Source organism: Pempheris klunzingeri, chromosome 4 (assembly GCF_042242105.1).
Source record: "Pempheris klunzingeri isolate RE-2024b chromosome 4, fPemKlu1.hap1, whole genome shotgun sequence".
Taxonomy (NCBI): Eukaryota; Metazoa; Chordata; class Actinopteri; order Acropomatiformes; family Pempheridae; genus Pempheris; species Pempheris klunzingeri.
In genome coordinates, this window is record NC_092015.1 from 2,767,166 (window position 1) to 2,785,889 (window position 18,724).

General features: G+C 42.9%; 1 protein-coding gene across 2 annotated transcripts in view; it reads left to right on the forward strand.

Annotated features, from left to right (window-relative positions):
* The window catches only part of pak1 (p21 protein (Cdc42/Rac)-activated kinase 1), a 46,945-nt gene that overhangs the window by 25,202 nt on the left and 3,019 nt on the right, over positions 1 to 18,724 (forward strand). For both annotated transcript variants that reach the window (XM_070828769.1, XM_070828768.1), the window contains exons 3-13: positions 797 to 891; positions 2,037 to 2,184; positions 2,285 to 2,322; positions 5,006 to 5,119; positions 8,787 to 9,033; positions 12,935 to 12,998; positions 13,137 to 13,185; positions 14,978 to 15,090; positions 16,341 to 16,458; positions 17,408 to 17,507; positions 18,217 to 18,413. In XM_070828769.1, coding sequence (XP_070684870.1) covers positions 797 to 891; positions 2,037 to 2,184; positions 2,285 to 2,322; positions 5,006 to 5,119; positions 8,787 to 9,033; positions 12,935 to 12,998; positions 13,137 to 13,185; positions 14,978 to 15,090; positions 16,341 to 16,458; positions 17,408 to 17,507; positions 18,217 to 18,413 — 1,283 coding nt within the window. The remainder of the gene's footprint in view (positions 1 to 796; positions 892 to 2,036; positions 2,185 to 2,284; positions 2,323 to 5,005; positions 5,120 to 8,786; positions 9,034 to 12,934; positions 12,999 to 13,136; positions 13,186 to 14,977; positions 15,091 to 16,340; positions 16,459 to 17,407; positions 17,508 to 18,216; positions 18,414 to 18,724) is intronic.

Genomic DNA, 18,724 nt, shown 5'->3' on the forward strand with positions numbered 1-18,724 from the left:
CTTTATTTATCCCACAGTGGGGTAATTCACAGTCAGCAGCAGTTCACACATACACACATACTGGATAAAAGTATAAATATATAAAAAATAATATATACAGTATATACAAAAACAGTGTAATTTGCATGATGAATGAGAGAAAAGGCTACTGCACATGATTAGGTTATAACAATATAAAAAAATATATAGGAAATATTGCACATGATTGTTTTTTCTTCATGTTCTTATTGCTTGTCAGCAACTGTAAGTGTTCAGCTTGTATGACTGACCAGCACACTGTGTTTTATGCTTCAGTGTCTGAAATCAAATCCTCTAGATATACACGTACCCACTTTTTGTTGACAAACTACCTCACTGTACACTTCCACACACGTGCATGGGTTACCCATGATGCTTCGCAGGAAGCTGGTGGTCCTGCATCATTGTTAGTCATCCCAGGGGATCTGCTGTCTGTGATCCTCAGTGGAGTTATGATTTCCCAGAGGATCCCCTGGCATCGTTTCTAACATATGGTGTCTCTCTTTGTTTGTCCTCACTCTCGCTGTATTTTTATCTGCTATTATATTCTGTCTGCCTCCCTCTTTTCCTCTTCACGTTTTCTCCCTGGATTTAAAGTCTTTCCAGGAAATTAATGAGCCTGGATCTCCTCTTCAAGGGCTTTTTTCTTTGTTGCATTTAGGGTTGTCTCTTACTTATAAACTGGTTATTAAACACCACATCATATTTATTATTATGTTTTGGCTTCCTCAGACAATCTAAAATGATGTCAAATCATTTTTTCTGTCTTTTCTTTCAGCCTATAAGAAGAAGGAACGTCCAGAGATTTCTCTTCCGTCTGATTTCGAGCACACCATCCATGTCGGCTTTGATGCAGTTACTGGGGAGTTTACTGTAAGTGTGTGTGTGATGTTGTGTGTTTGTTCCCCTACGTGTAGGAACACAACTATTACATTTACCAAAAGCAACCGCGGTGTGCGTCTGGTGTGTTAATATACTTTTTAATTGCTTACCAAAGCACTCATGTTCATTGTTGTGTGTGTGTGTGTGTGTGTTAGATACACACACACAGACTTGGCAAATGAACCTTTTTAAATAATCACATTAGACAAAGACGCCTTGTTTAGCTGACTCACTCGATCCGCCTGACCAGGCTCTTTTAGCTGGGAGTTAAACTGTGTGTGTGTGTGTGTGTGTGTGAGAGAGAGAGAATCTGTGTGTGTGTGTGTGTGTGTGTGTGTGTGCGTGCGCGCATGCTCACTGACCTACTCCTTCTTTTTCTGTAATCTGGGACATAGTTCGTTCTTCTCACTTATACACACATCTATATGCACATAAACATTTGTCCTTTTTACTCAAACTAAACTAACTAACTAAAACCTAAATAACGTTCAGACAGCACACAGGGAGCAGCGTGTGTTAGCCTGTTAAAAAACTGTTTCTAAATTTAGCACTTTAACAGTTCAGCATATTTGCTGAAACTGATGCATTGATGCTTCTTGTGGGTTGTATCCACATGGCTGAATGTGCTTATTGTTGGCGGCTTTGGATAAAGGTGTCAGCCAGATGTAATGTAATATAATGTTATGCACAGAGACATTGGATAGATGGATGAAATGATGGTTTGACACTGAGGAAAGATGAGACCTGAATAAAGTGACGGAGCAGGAAGTGGAGGAGTGAGAGTGATGGACTGACCCAGACAGATGAGTAGAGAGAGAGAGCTGGAAAACAAGGAGATGTGACCCACTTATGTGTCTGAAGTACAAATATGACAAGACTGCCTTGTTAGGACTCTATAGGAAGCCTGTGTGTGTGTGTGTGTGTGTGTGTGTGTGTGTGTGTGTGTGTGTGTGTCCTCTTTACTACAATACTTTGTTGTATTGTCTGAAACATGTTGTCCATCAAAAAGCAATGGCCATTTATCTCAGATGCAACTCATAAATAAGTGCAAAATACACAATGCTCTTGGAATAAAGTATGAAATGAAACTGTGTGTGCGTGTATGTGTGTGTGTGTGTGTGTGTGTGTGTGTGTAGGGCATGCCGGAGCAGTGGGCCCGGCTCCTGCAGACGTCCAACATCACCAAGCTGGAGCAGAAGAAGAATCCTCAGGCCGTCCTCGACGTTTTAAAGTTCTACGACTCAAAAGAAACCGCCAACAGCCAGAAATACATGAGCTTCACAGGTACACACACACACACACACACACACACACACACTTGCACATGTTGCTCTTCCTCCTTATTGTCTTTTCTTTTAATTTGTTTCTCTGTTTTTCCCTGCAGATAAGAACGTTGATGCCTACAACTCCTCCACCACAACGGTAAGACGACAACTGTTTCCACATCAGATTTACGACATTATCAACCTCACATTAATTAAAGAAATTTAAGAATTATTATCCCAGTAAGTCGACTTATAACGACCTGCAGAGTTGTGTGCAGGTGGAAGCCCCATACAGTCCACCCATTGTATTCTGTAGGTGGAAATTTGCAATCAAAGTTCACACCTTCTGTTCAGAACCGGCCTGAAAACCAAGTGCACATGCAGGATGATAAAGTTATATCCAAATACAGCCTAGACGGAGTAAATGGGGCCTCAGAAGGTAACAAATAGTGATTATATTGCTTCCAAAACTTAAATCCCTGCACCAGTCCGATCCACAAAAAAAACATAACTCTGCTTTACTTTGTCCACAGTCGTTAAGAACCCAATGCATTAATTTATCAGTTCTATTTGTTATAAACTCACACTGAAAGTCTCGAGTCTCTTGACTTAGTAAATGTATCATTGCTGATGTTCACAAGGTGCTTTAAACAACAACGGAAAGCTGAAAGGGTCATAATTCTCCACAATTTCCCCAGTAGCTGTAAATGTTACCTGGCCTTTATAAACACCGTTCACACTCAGGCATTACTTAAATGTATAAAAGATGTCCTCATTCATAAAAAAAGTGTGAACATCAATTTGTATGAAATAGACAGAGGTTTATATGATGATTCCATAAACAGCAAACCTCAGTTTCTACCATCCAACATGTTCATCAAGACCGCTAGAATTTAACTCTGAATTTAAAAAGGAGAGTTTGAGGGGAAACAAAGTGGAGGAGGCAAATTTGAGAGGAGACTGTCTGGAAGAGAAATGGAGCCTGTCTGTAGTCAGTCAGGGTAACAAGGAGTGAAAGGATTAAGAGAGGAAGGAGGGAGAGCTGCAGTGTGTGACGCTGAGGAGATTAAAAGAAGGAGTGGAGGAGATGAGGTTTAATCTACCGTTTGACAAGACAGACCGGAGAGCACGAGAGGGAGAGAGAGTAGCTGATGGGGTGAGATGAGATGTGGTGATAGACACAGAGAAGTGAGAGGAGAACAGGCTTGAATGGAAGCAGAGTGTTAAAGAAGAGGAGGAGGTTGAGGCCTTTGTGTTGTTTCCTGTTTATTCTGGTGTGTCTGCAGCACAAGTTGGCTCATTAATTAATCGCTCTTCAAAGGGAAGAAACAACTAATAGCTACAAGATATGAACTGATGAAGGGTTCTGATGTGTATCAACCAAAGTTTAACTCACTAAAACTACTGTGAATGATGTCAGTGCAGAGAAAGGACAGTGTAGAGCAGTGTGGGACAGGATAGTGCAAATCATTTTATTAAAACAGCTCTGGACCGTACAGGAGACGATGTAACTGACAGACACTAAAAGCACTCCGGATTTATATCAAAGGAGTAGATCAACACTGACATGTCTGTACAATAAATCCTGTTTGAAGCTACAGTCAGCAGCCGCTTAGCTTAGCACAACTCCAGGAGATCACCTCACAAGAAACAGTCCCGTCCAGAAGCCTGTGGAACTTTTAGTACTTTTTGTATGGATTAACAAATGTGGTATTAGCTGCTTGTTTGTGGACTTTAGAGGTGCTGGTGGGTGGATTTTGTTACCTTTGGACTGAGCCTCATTAGCTGTTCCCGGCCTTCATGCCAAGCTAAGCTAACTGGTTTCTGGCCGTAGCTTCGTGTGCACCACACAGGCATGAGAGCAAACAATCTCCTCTTCTAACTCTTTACCAAATAAGCTAAAACATGTCAAACTATTCCTTTAATTGGATTTTTGTTGCACGGAAAAATAACAAGCTTCCGTGAAGTTAGCCACATACCTGAAGAACTCCTGAGCTACTAGTTGCAATTAAATGGGAGATTTAGATTTATATATTAATATTAAAGGGAAAAGTCCTTTATATGCACTTATACAGTATGTTCAGACTTAAAGAATACACAGGTGTTCCACCTGGTCTGTGCATGTGCACCCTCTTTGATTGGTCAATGCATTTCCAGTACAGACCAACTTTATTCCCTGGAGGACAAACACACAGCTCCAAAGTCTTATTATTGAAATTAATGACTAAGCTTTTGTTTGCTGCAGTGCAAATTAAAGTCTGAAAGGTGCCTTTAAACAAAACTATCAAGGTGAGAATAAAGACAAGAAGGGAGGAGGAAGTGATGATGATGCCACTCCTAGAGATGCCCTCCTCTTCCCCTCTCTCTCTCTCTCTCTCTCTCTGTCTCTCTCTCTCACTCACTCTCTCTCTCTCTGCATTGTGAATCAGCATCTTTTCCTCCTTTCACCATTTCTCTGTCTCTGCAGCTTGGCCACCAGCCGAGCATCAGAGAGAGATAGAAGGGAGAAGATGTGTGACTAGTGGCATCAGAAGCCAGACATGGCCAGAGCTCCGAGACATCAACAGTGATGACGAGAGGAGGGCGAGAGAAGGGAGACAAAAAAGGGTGGAAGACAGCGAAGGAAGCGAGAAAGAAAAAAGGTTAAATTCAGAGAAAAAACAAGTAGAGGAGAAGAGCGAGAGACGGACAGGAGGACGTCTCTGCATGATGAGACGATGAAGCAGTAGGGGAAGTGACAGTAACAGCAGGAAGCAATGATGGGTCTGGTGTCGCTGTTGGCTCATGTGACGATGATGTCACTGAGGCCCCGCCCTCTCTCCCCCTGTGACATCACACAGAGCTCCAAGGCCGTGTCCGAAACCCCCGCCATAGCAACTGTATCCGAGGACGAGGATGAAGACGAGGCCGAGCCGCCGCCGGTGATCGCACCCCGACCAGAACACACCAAATCGGTAAGGACACACACACACACACACACACAGGCTGAGACACCTGCTCATCAAGGTGAACAAACAACATTTTCTGGAAGGAAAATTTTGTGCTCACTCAGAAAATTCTATTAAAAAAAACTTAACACAACTTGTAGGTGCAGTGTATGATTTAGTGCCATCTAGAGGGGAGTGTCACCTGAGTGTCCCTCGCCTCACCCCTCCCATTTGAAGTGTGTAGGAGGACCTACGGTGGCTGACGAGGATTCACTCTCCCTTTGCTTTTTCTTGTACTAAATAATAAGTCTACAACACAAAGGCTGCACCTTTAAGTCTGCTTAAATGAGTTGAAGTTGAGGTTATAATGTTTAGAGTGGTGACTGAATACAAACAGCTGATAAAGTAGTTAAGCTAAAGTCTAAGCAGTGAAAGGAGTTTAAGTGAAAATATGTGAAGTGAAATGTGAGAGCAAATGTGCACAAAGAGAAACAGCATCTAAAGGGTTTTTGCAGCAAACAACAGAACAGTTTGCTCGTACCCCCCACACCTTATTACCAGAGCGAGCGTTAGCCACATAGTAATGGCAGACAGGGAGGTGGATTCATGTTTTCATTGGGTGGCTGAAGGGCTGAATGAAGTCACATGATCAGCAGCACACATTTACCGAAAGATGGAGCAGAAGAAAAAAAATGAAGATGGTCTTTTCTCATAGTTTTAGGGTCTCTAGACACACATTTATGTTGAAAATACAGTAAAAACTGTGTTTTGTATAATAAATGTAAACACTTAACAGGTTGAATCTATGAACACAACAGCTGAACCTGTAACTCTATTTAAAACATCCAGGATTTCCTTTAAATGGTTAGTTTAGCTGACCCTCCCTCTGGCACACACACACACACACACACACACACACACACACACACACTGTGTTGTTCCCTATACCGTCCCAGACGAGTCCAGTAATGGTGTCCAGGTAGCACTCGTCCATTAGATTTCTCACAGCCATTAATCTTTAAATGGAGTGAGTGTGTGTGTTCACACCCTTTTCTAGTCTTATTGGGATTGTTTCTGGTGTAAACAACGACGTTGGCGGGACCAGAAGTCCTCGTGGGGACCAAAGCCTGTTCCTAATGAGGCAAAACACCATTTCTGATGAGAGAGAGAGGGAGGGAGAGAGAGGGAGAGAGAGAGAGGGAGAGAGAGTCACAAGGGAAGCAAAGGTTTTTTTTACATTTATTTAGAAACAGTTTTTCAAAGAGGCTCTCTGTTCTCTGCGAGGTCAAGTCTGCAACACACACACACACACACACACACACACACACACACACACACTTATACATAACAGAATTTAAGAAAGATTAACTAATCTGAGAAGAGGCTCTCTCTCTCCCTCTCTCTCTCTCTCCCTCTCTCTCCGACAGCCCTGCCGTAAACGTGTGTATACAGATTAATATGCAGCTGTTTCTAATTCATCCACACCATTTAAATCAGTGTGTGTAGAATCAATATTTTCATCGTCGATTGATGCACAGTTTCTTTTTTTAATCATAATTTAACTAACAGATTAATTGATCTGTCTGCAAAATGTCAGAAAATAGTGGGAAAATGTTCAGTTCATCATATGAGACAAAGAAAAGCAGAAAATCAACATAGTTTAAAGGTCCGTCAAACAACATATTGATTAATGGACTAATGTATTTTAATCTTACTTTTTAAACTAATGAACTGTTTCTACTGTCACAGTATTCAGTATTACTCTTTATATCCTTCAGCCTCTCTGTGACCGTCAGGCTCAACTTAACCATCACAAACAAATGGTTTTATACTTGTTTCATCAACAGCAGTTTAAAGAAAGTTTTTTCCTTAGTGGGGCCCAACAAAATGTCCCCACCAGACACTGTGGCTCACTTTAGCAAACAACTTCACAAATTCCTTTTTTTATGTCCTTCTCACACACACACACACACACACACACACACACACACACACACACACACACACACACACACACACACACACACACACACACACACACAGACAGACATTGTTGCTCCTCTGTCAGACAGGTTGGCGGTTGAGAGGCTGCTTCTATGGCGCCACCGCCGTTTCCACAGCGACGAGTCTAGTGCACCTGACTGGAGCTCCCACCATCACACACACACACACACACACACACACACACACACTCACACTCCAGCCCCTCTGTTGTCTTTTATCTTTTCATTGCGTCAGTCTGAAAGCGGAGCAGGACTCAAACGTCTCACAGCTCCGTTACAACACTTTCAGTATTTTATTTTATTTAATATACAGCACAAGCTGTATATTAAATAGTAATATCTGAATTTTTAAGATTGTCACTGTTATTATCGTAAGATTTCCGTACTTGCTTTGATCACTGTCGCACTGTTTTCTGTCTTTCCAAAGTTTATTTATGTGAGTGTCATTGTGGAACAGTACAAATAAACATCTCGCACAAATGACATTTTCCCTGTTAACCCAACCCCCCGGCATCCAGCTGTCATACAGCACACACATGCAGACAGCATAAGCATGCACACACAACACACACACATAATACCCCAGAAATGACCAAAAAGGTTACTTTATATGAAAGAGGAAAAAGTACTGATATGAAAAAACCTGTAATACATAGAAAAAGTAATAGAATCACTAAAAAAAGTAGAAAAATACAAAATGAACAGTGATAGTAAAAAAACAAGGGCCCATATTTAAATAAAACACATTCACTGACCTTTAGTGGAGTAACAGAGTTTCAAACGTCACATAACATCTGTAATCCAGCAGGAACTAGAGCGAGACGCAGCATCTCTCCATTTCAATAGTGTAGCCAGTGAAGAGGTGCAGGCAGCGCACCATGTGGGCAAAATCAGCTCTAGTGTGGGAAAGAAAACGACACAAGGCAGCTACAGTCCGTCAGAGCTGCAGACCGTCAGCCCCCCTGCCTGCTCTTAGCCTGGTGTTATCTCCGTCTGTTATCACGTTTATCTGGTCACACACATGTACACACATCAGCACAACGTCCTGTCAGTGCACGGCGAGTTTGTGGCCGAGCGGTGGAAAGGTGGAGCTGAGAGGGAGCGCAGTAAAAGGAGACAAAGCTCCGGAGGAAGGTGCTGCTAAAGGCTGAGAAATTACAAATATCAGCACGTCATATCGAGCTACCTTTCCTCAGGTGTTTCTAAAACACTCAGAGCTTCATGATGATCAACAGAAGTCCAGTCAGACCTCTGAGGAAACACCAGCTGTGAACACACACACGCCTAAAGAGCACAAAAGTCTTATGTCTGAATAACAAGTGCAATTGGCAAAAAAGTAAAATATTTGTTGAAATGCCGTCAGTGTCTGTGGTCTTAGTGAATGTGGAGGATTGCCTGGAGTCACGTTAGTTTCCTGACCTGAATTATCCATCCAGTCCGCTCCTGTGTGCATGCATGTAGAAGACGAGTGCGTCGTTTGAAGGTCCAAAGTCCAAAATGTCATCTACAAAATCTAAATGTAGCTCCAGCTAAGAGAGAAATGTGTCTGTGGGGAAATGAGGAGGGAACTGTTCACCTGGGGAACTTTATTTGGGGAGAATTGCATCCTGGGAGAACAAATGTATCTGTGAGTTGGCTGTAAAACAGTGTTTACATTTCACATTTCATTTGAACTTGTGCTCTTCTTTCAGATATACACTCGCTCAGTGATCGAGCCCCTCCCTCCCCCTCCGACCAAAGATGCTGCGACCTCCCCCATCTCCCCGCCAATGGCCGCCGCCACCGCCGCCGCTGCCGCCGTCACCCCTGCCCCCCCTGCAGACGGAGCTCCCAGCAGCCCTCCCAGCGCAAGCCCCGCCCCTGGGCCCTCTGTGCCCCGCCCCCAGGACAAAACCAGGAAGAAGAAGATGTCGGACGAGGAGATCCTGGAGAAACTACGTAAGACTCCCTCTCTCAAAATCGCACAAACACATCTTAAATGGATCCGAAACTTAGGCCTCACACCTTCATACACCCTACATACACACACTAAAGGAACAACCACACTATATGGCCAAAAGTATGTGGACACATGTGTCTGAACATGACGGCTCCATGAGGAAATGTTCTCCCTACACTCTGCCGAAGAACCTGACTTCACCTCATCCCCGTCCAACACCTTTGGGGTCAAGTGGAACAGCGACTGTGAGCCAGACCTGATCACCCAACACCAGTGTGGGACCTCACTAGTGCTCCTGTGGCTGAATGGGAGCGAATCCCTGCAGCAAAACCTGAAACCCGTTATGTTTGGGTGTCCACATGCATTTGGTCATATAGTGTATGTACGTTACCTTTACCAGACAACGTAATAATAACTTAAATCCACACTATTATAGTCCACTATTGTTCCAAATATGATGATACTCAAATTTGGTACAGTTCATGTAAACAGCATATTCCATTAGGATATTCTGAATATTATTTCTCATGTCTTCAGCGTGTCCAGTGTCTTAGTTGGTGTTTTTACTGCAGTTTACGACACATGACCTCTTTCCTGTTGGAAAGAAACCAGCCAGCCAATAGTTTGCAGGGCTGGGTTGGAGATGCACGTCCAAAAGATGCTGACAACTAGAGCTCACCACGGGCCGACATGACTACCTGTGGGGGAGTGGAGCTATTTAAAGGGTGTAGCCATAGGATTTACGCCATGGGAGCGTTTTACGTGAAGCAGAGCCGTATTTAAACCTCAACCATGTAGACAACTCAGTAGGAATATTGTCTTTTTTTAGAATAAACTGATTTGGTGGCATTTAAAAGATGCATCATGAACATGCATCATCCGTAACATTTGACAAAAGTCTTACACCAGATGTTAGCTAGCAGCAGTTAGCTTCGAGCTCCAGAGAGCAGCTGTCAAAGTCTTTTCTGAAAATATATACATGTACTTAAAATCAGGGCGACTGAGGCACTGCTCAGATGTTATTTATAGAAATAATATTTGTGGACTCTCCCTGGATAAAGTCTCTGACAGATCAGCTGAAGAAAAGCAGCAGCTCCGCTCAGTTAAAGATGAAACCGTCCTCTGTAAGTCCTACATTTAAAAACCTTTATTAGGACAAAACCAATGAGCAGTGACCAGTTAGGAGTCCTTCAGCATCACGATCAAAGTGGCTTATGGGTATTTTCTATTAATAACACAGTGCTTTATTTTCCTTATTCTCTATATTTATTGTGTGCTCTGCAATTTGTAATTATTTTGCCTATGAATAATCATCGTTATCCTGCGTGTGTATTGTGTAAAGTCATAGTTGTGATGCTGTTTCACGGTTCAGTGAGTCTCCGAGCGCTAATTTTAGTCTCATCTACACTCTGATTTTTGACAGGCTGTTTCATCGCGCTCTCTTCCTGCTGTATGCACACACGCTAAGTTTCTCTCAAAGAGCGACGTTTGATTTTATTTCCGGCTCAAGTCAGGCTGGTGGTGGTGATTTCAGCAACTATCTTCTTGTTTTTAAACAGTGTTTTACCATGTTTTAACACGCTGAACTCAGAAAACACAGTTCTTCATGAGTGAGACAACACTAAAAGTTCTACCAGCCACTACATGTGATGTATTTCCTCTTACAGGATCTACCTACGTAATATATGTGCCCATTTTAAAGGTTTTATCGTGCTTTATTTCTGTAGGTTTTCATCTCAAGATGAAAATAATAGTTTACAGGATTGTAATGTGGACACTGAGAAAGACGTTACATAACTTTATCACTTCTTACCAACAACAGAAGCTGCCTGCAGTGTCTCACAGTGTTCAAACTCTTTATCGTCTACTGAAGTGTTAATGTTCAGCCTCCGTTTTCTTGTCCCGTTTCCAACATGGCGGTCTGACTGCTTGGTGACGGAGCTCTGTTGAGTTCCTCATGCTGACAGGACGGTGGTTTTGTTTTCTCAGAAATGAACCGCAGATATAAATGTATTTGAATTATTCTCTGTGGTTTGTTGCTCAGACCTCTGGAAGCCCACTGCTTTCCTTTTAACTTTTAAGTGACATGAGCCAGATATGGATATTTACAGGACAAACTGACGCTTCACACGCAGGTTTTTGTGTCTGAAAGTCTGACTTTCTACTTGATTTAACACTTCAGAGTAACAATTTGAACAACTTCTTTTAAATCAGATTGAAGTCGACACATTTATCTAGATGGACCATAACTAACCACTAAAGAACTAAATTAAGTTAAACTCAAATAATCATTTGATTAAGTTCCAACTTCTTAAATGTGAAGATTTGCTGCTTTTCTCTGTTTCACATCCATAAACTGAATATCTTTGGACCGATAAGTGACTCAAACTGGTTAATCAATTACCAAAATAGTTATTTTATAGTTTACAACTAATCGATTATTCTATTATTGGCTGCAGCTTTTACCTACACTTTTGAACTGATGTCTAAAATCTGCGAAATTATCAAATAATTTGGTCTTTATAGTTTCAAACCATCCATGAATATATATTTATTAATATATTTGAAAATGTCCTGCAGTGATGATCCAAGTTTGTATTTTTTTTAAATCTGTAAACTATAAATGATAAAATATAAAAGTCAGTGATGACACGTTACATCTGTGTTATTAAAACCATACAAAACAAATGAAAATATAAAACAACATCACCCTTAAAATTAAAGGGTGATATTATATTTTCTATTAGAAGTGTGTATAGTTTTAAAGTCCTTCAGAATAAAGGCTCGTATCTTGAAAGTCTTCCTCCCCATGCTGAAATGTGTTGCTGTGTCTCTGACCCCTGAATAAAAGCCTGTATATTTTTTAAATCTTGCCCCACGCCTGTCCAGATGTGCTCAGATCTCCCTCTGCTGGTAAGACCAGGATACTGCCTGTCTGTCCGTCTGTCTCTCTGATTGACAGGCCTGATATCCACTGTCCCCGCCCCCCACTGTCCAATCCTCACGTCTGATTGGTCGTCCTCTCCTTCCATCATCTCCCGCGGTTACAGAGTGACTCCGAGTTTTGTCCTTTAATCACTTTCCTGCTGTGGACAGAGCTGCCCCACATCCTTTCTTTCTTTCTTTCTTTCTCCTCCTTTCCTTCTCTCCTTCTCTCCTCTCTTCGTTTCTCTCTGGATTTTTCTTTCCTTCAGTCCTGTCTTTATCTTCATTTCTCTTTCTTTTTTCTTGAGTTTTATATACATCATTTCTTTCTTTCAATCATGTCTTTCTTTCTTTTCACTTTCTTGATTCCCTCCCCCAGTTAGTTAGTTAGTTTCTTTCTTTCTTTCCCTTTTCCTTCTGTCCTTTCTTCATTTCGGTCTTTCCTTTTTCATGTATTCATTTCTTTATTACTTTCCCTCAGTCCTCTCTTTTTTTATCTTCATTTCTCTCTCTTTTCTTTCCATCATGTCTTTCTTTCCTTCCATTCATGGAAAGAAAGCTTTCACCAGCTTTTCTCTCTTCTTCCTTCCTGAATTGACAGTTTTTAAACTTTTTCATTTCTTTTCTGTCCCGTTCAGTTTTTGTCTCATCCCTCGTTCATTCTCTTCTCTGTTTTTTCTCTCCGTTGTTCCTCTTTTCTCTCTGCTCTTCCTCCCAGTCGGCATGCTGCATTGACCTGTGTGACCTGAGTGTGATGAACATAGAGCAGAATTCGAATGGATAGAAAGACGCCGACTCTTCTATCCATTTGGATTCAGTGTTTCTGTAAAATCAGCGTCAAAACACCATTCAGCCGTGGATTTTAGGGGCCGGTTCTCTTTTTCCTGCTCTCTGTCAGATCCACATACGTTACTGTTTGTTTCAGTCCACCAATAAATGAAGTTTTGCTTCTTTTTCTCTCTTTTCTAACCGTAGGAACGATTGTAAGTGTGGGAGACCCCAAGAAGAAATATACACGCTTTGAGAAGATCGGACAGGGGTGAGTCATGAGTCTGCTGTGGCATCCACGGTGTTACCTCCAGTGGCCTTTCAGAAACAAAAGAAAGTTTTCATGCTACACAGAAGTGATGACATGCTGCAAAAAGTTTAACTGGAGCTCTGTGCTGTCTGTTGCCAGGGCGTCTGGGACTGTGTACACAGCCATAGACATCGCCACAGGGCAGGAGGTAGGTTTCTTTTATCATCCTCCATCATCTTTTTTCTCCTTCTGCTCTCTGTCCTCCTGCAGCTCGCAGCGAGCCACACATCTTTGTTACAAAGGGAATAGTGACGATGCCAAAAAGGCATGTGGGTAAAACTGGAGGATAGTTTCCTGCCATGCTGCCAGCTCTGTGAGGCTGCACGTACAGACATCCATGCCCTGTTTTTCTATGGTAGTCCATCTGATAACTAAGATATTAACATGTGACAAACAGAGTTTTTTAACATCTTTAACATCCATGATGAGTCAAAGCCTCAGGACTTGTACCAGGGGCAGTGACTGGGGCTGCGTATCATTCAAGAAGTTTGGGCACCAGTACCAATAACTTGACTTCAATACTGATCGATGCTTTTCAACACCAATTTTCATAAAATCCATTTCAACAAAAAATAAATTAGATTACACATTTCAGCACAAGTATGTAGTTTTGATTTGTACACAGTCAAAGCAGCTTTATGTTAACAAATATTAACCTACAAAGTGTTTAAACATACGTTTTCTGTTTATGTTTCAGCACCTTTTCTCTTTTTTCTACTAAACACAGTTTTACACCATAAAAAATAAACCTTTTCACCACTTGAAGTTGTCTGTTGACACAGTATCAATAAATCTAAATGTATAAAATCCAGAATTGAAATGAAATCCTTCAGACTTCAGATCAGAGCCGCTGCTACACCTCACAGACGTGCTAACAGTGCTAACAGGGGTTAGCTGCCTACTCACTGGGGCACCCTGTGGAGGAGCCCGAGGGTGGGCGCCACGCTCCAGCAGCGTTCTTACCAAAGAGTGGCACCGCTCGCCAACGCACGTCCGTCACAGTGTGCTCAGCTAACCTGTGTTTCTCCTGAATGCCTCTGCAGCAGACAGCAATCACCAGCATTATTAGATCTTAGAACAAGCCTGCTGCATGTTTACTGGCTCAGGGACGCTGATCTACTGCGAGGAAGTATTGAGCATTCCCACTCCGTGCCCTGAACACCTGTTCTTGCAGTGTGTAAGTTTGGTTCAGCAGGTCTATGGATGAATAATTAGAGCTGGATAACCCAAAGCTCAAGTGAGTTACTTATTTCCCCAGACTGATGGGTTTTGATTGCAAATTTAGGGAGAAATGAAGTCCAAAGTAGGAAGACGGTCGATGTTTAAAGCTGAACAGGATGTTTAAATGTGGGTTCATCCAGGGTGTCGGCACGTCAGTCAGGTAAAATGAAGCGAAACCAAGAAGGAAAAGAGACCAGAGGGGCGGGAACAGTGAGTTCAGCTGGAGTTTGCACAATGAGAACATTGTGGCGGTAACTGGATTCAAGTCTGGCTTCAACAGCTGTGACTTCCAGGTTAATTTTAAAGGAGCTCATCTCGTCTGTCACGCTAATCCTCCTCAGTTTCACTCTCTGAGGATTAGTCTGTGTGCTGGTTTTTAAAGTCTGTCAGGCTGCGCTGCCTAACAACCTTTTACTGCCTTTGGATTTAGATATTTCCCCCTCCTCACCAACCGTGCTGGCTGCCAGTCTGTCGTCTGCCTTCAGTTTCTTATCATCCTCTTGTCTTCTTTTATTCCCCGTCTTATTATCTTTTATGTTTTTGAATAAACCTGTCTATCTGTCTGTCTTTGTGCAGTAAGCACTTCTCCCCATTTTCTCCAGCCTCTCTGCTCTCAGTTTTTCTTTCACTTCTGTGTGATTGATATGCACCAACGATGAAAGTGAGTGAGTGAGTCCTGACCGCCGTGGAGAGTCACAGGTTTCTTTCCTCTCTGTCAGGTTGCCATCAAACAGATGAACCTGCAGCAGCAGCCGAAGAAGGAGCTGATCATCAATGAGATTCTGGTGATGAGGGAAAATAAGAACCCAAACATAGTCAACTACCTGGACAGGTGAGACACACACACACACACACACACACACACACACACATAGGGTCTCCTTTGTATTTGATTTGAGAGAAAATGTGATTAGTTGGTGAGAAGAAAGAAGGAGACCTTAGAATTTATATAAATAGCTGGATGAAAATGAATAGACAGACAGACAGACAGACAGACAGACAGACAGACAGACAGATCCTGTTCCAGGACTGCCGCCCTGCCAGCGGACAAACCTTTGTGGAGGCTGCAGCTTCACAGTTGGAGGATTTTATTTAGTTTTGGCAGAGTCACACTCGGCAGAGATCCTTCTGTTAATGTTGCTGCACTGATGGAAGAGAATGAAATATTGATCGCAGTAAATATGTGAAACAAACACAATCTGCTGTAAAAAACAAAAAAAATGAGCCCAGCAGTGAAGTTCCCAGAGTTTCCTCCCCCGGAAACTTCTCCAGATGTTTGAGGAGCGGTGGAAACGCTGCCGACGTTACTGAGGAAACGCCAGCGAGGACCGAACCACGAGGAGAGGCTATTCAGTGCAGTGCTGCTGTCGCCATGCCAACCCACTAAACATGTAGGGGGGGGCACATGCAAGACTGTACAGCTGTCATCTCCATGGACGCAGCGTTTTCACTGCCACTGATTTGCAGCCTGTGTGTGTGTGTGTGTGTGTGTGTTTTTTGTCTCATTAATTTTGTTTAATTGCTGTTGAATGTTACATTTTCCTCCACTGAATTTCCAACAGAGCAGCTGTTGAAAAATTGTGTCTAGTGTTTGAATATTTAGCTAAACTTAAATATATCAAGAGGAATTTTTAGCTGGTTTACAGAACAGCCTGCGTTTAATACTGTATGACCAACAGAAGCAAACAAGACTTCAGCAGGAAGACTGCAGGTTATATTTGTTATCTTTCTAAATGCCTGCCACTGGGTCTGACCTCAGCAAAGCCATTTACCCCGGCCTCCTTCCTGCCCCCAGGCCAGACATTAGCCAGGAGCAGCCTTAGGTCCACGGGACATGCTGTGGGCAGTGATCACCTGAAGGTCCACTGCTTCATAATGTGCTTCTCTATTCTTTCTATGGTTTCTGCAGCGCTCACCTGCATCAGTCGGGGAAACATTACAGCTTTTTGTCCACAGACACCATCAAAACTATTGAAATAAAGCGAGTGTCTCTGGATCCGGAGCACATTTCCTGTCCTGAAGTCTGATGTCACAACAAGAAAGTCACAACATTTACATGAATGCCTGCATGTGTTGCCGTAGTTACCTAGTGGGTGATGAGCTGTGGGTGGTGATGGAGTACCTGGCTGGAGGCTCGTTGACTGACGTTGTCACGGAAACCTGCATGGATGAAGCCCAGATAGCTGCTGTGTGCAGAGAGGTAAGAGGCCACTTTCACACCATCGCTCCATCTCCTGGGACCTTTTTCAGAGTTTGGGGCTCCTGAAAGAAGAGAGTTGTTTTTTCTAGAAATACACAGTGTGTCACAGTTCACCAAAAACAAGTTTATGGTGATTAGGTCTGTATCTGGTGAGGGTTTGTCTCTTCATAGGATCATTTATTGGGGTTAACTTTTCTGTCCAGTAAATTATAGTGTATAATAATAATAGTTTTATTGGAAATACCTGAGTTCATCTTTTAGTTGTGAGTTGGAAATTATTGTCATAGTGTTATGTTTACATCTCTGTCTCTGTCTCTGTCTCTGTCTCTCTCTCTCTCTCTGTCTGTCTCTCTTTGTCTCTCTCCCCCTGTCTATCTCTCTCCGTCTGTCTCTCTCTCTCTTTGTCTGTCTCTCCCTGTCCATCTCTCTTTCCGTCTCTCTCTCTCTCCGTCTCTCTCTCTCCCCCTGTCCGTGTCTGTCTCTCTCTCCGTCTGTCTCTCTCTCTCTCTCCATCTGTCTGTCTCTCTCTCTCCGTCTGTCCTTGTCTGTCTCTCTCTCCATCTGTCTCTCTCACTCTCTCTCCGTCTGTCTGTCTCTCTCTCTCCGTCTGTCCTTGTCTGTCTCTCTCTCCATCTGTCTGTCTCTCTCTCTCTCCATCTGTCTCTCTCTCTCTCCATCTGTCTGTCTCTCTCTCCCTGTCCGTGTCTGTCTCTCTCTCTCTCTCTCTCTCTCTCCGTCCGTCTGTCTCTCTCTCTCTCTCTGTCTGTCTGTCTCTCTCTCTCTCTCTCTCTCCGTCTGTCTCTCTCTCTCTCTCTCCGTCTGTCTGTCTCTCTCTCTCTCTCTCCGTCTGTCTCTCTCTCTCTCTCCGTCTGTCTCTCTCTCTCTCTCTCCGGCTGTCTGTCTCTCTCTCTCTCTCTCTCTCTCTCCATCTGCCTGTCTCTCTCTCCAGTGTCTCCAGGCGTTGGAGTTCCTCCACTCGAACCAGGTCATCCATCGAGACATCAAGAGTGACAACATCCTGCTGGGCATGGACGGCTCCGTCAAACTCAGTCAGTCCACTGCTGCTGACATCGTGTCCTGTTTGACTTATTCTTTATTTATTGTGGCACACGGCCTTTAGCTTTGTGGTTCCATCAGCAGCACAACACTGAAGGTCGTTCTTATAGTTGCTTATAGTGACCAGCAGGTGGAGCTCTGAGTCTGTTCTGACCAACACTGAGGTCCAGTTATTCCCAGTGACCATCCGTCCATGTACCAGTGTTTTCTTCAGCACTGTTAATACCCATTAAGCTTCAAATCACCCATTTACAGCATATGAATGTTTGGTTGGTGCTGCATTAAAGGATGGAGATGTAAGAGATATGAGGGGTGCAGCAGCAGCCAGGTTAAAGAGAGCCACCTTCATCACATTTTAGGCTCCACATACTGATCTCACTTCGAAGTCAACCCCTCTGTTTCATTTACGGCCGATTAAAAGTTAGACTGACACCTATTTGTGTTTAAGACGCGTCATTCACATTTATATTGTTATTTACTGTTTGATGCAAACAATTAAAGGAAAACTTCAGCTTTTGTCAGGGGCCAGATGTTTCTGTTGGACGGCCAGTTTTGGCCCACGAGCCACTATTTGTCCACTTTTCAACAGGTCACAGAATTTTACAGACTGATGGTAAATCAAGGGAATCTGAAGAGGGAATCCCTGGATTAATTTTGTCCTCCTCCTCTTCCTCCTCTTCCTCCTCTTCCTCCTCCTCCCAGCTGACTTTGGGTTCTGCGCCCAGATCACACCGGAGCAGAGTAAACGCAGCACCATGGTCGGGACTCCGTACTGGATGGCTCCAGAGGTCGTGACCCGTAAAGCCTACGGCCCCAAAGTGGACATCTGGTCCCTGGGCATCATGGCCATAGAGATGGTGGAGGGCGAGCCGCCGTACCTGAACGAAAACCCTCTCAGGGTGAGTTTGTGTTTACTGAGGGCTTGAAAACTTCTGAATATTATAAAAACAGTTTGACAGTAAATCACCAACACACACAATGTCACTGCTCATCTACTCAGGTACTTTACTGATGCAAACATTTAACTGAAAGCTTTAGTTACTTTACAAATTAAGATTTTTACATACAAAACATATGAGGAGCTTATAAAATCTGATCTTTTGTAAAGAATTAATCTTACTTAGACATGTACAGCTGAAAAAAATCACTGCATTAGCTGATATGTGAAAATAAATTCAGATTTTGATAATATTTTGAAAACATTTCATGG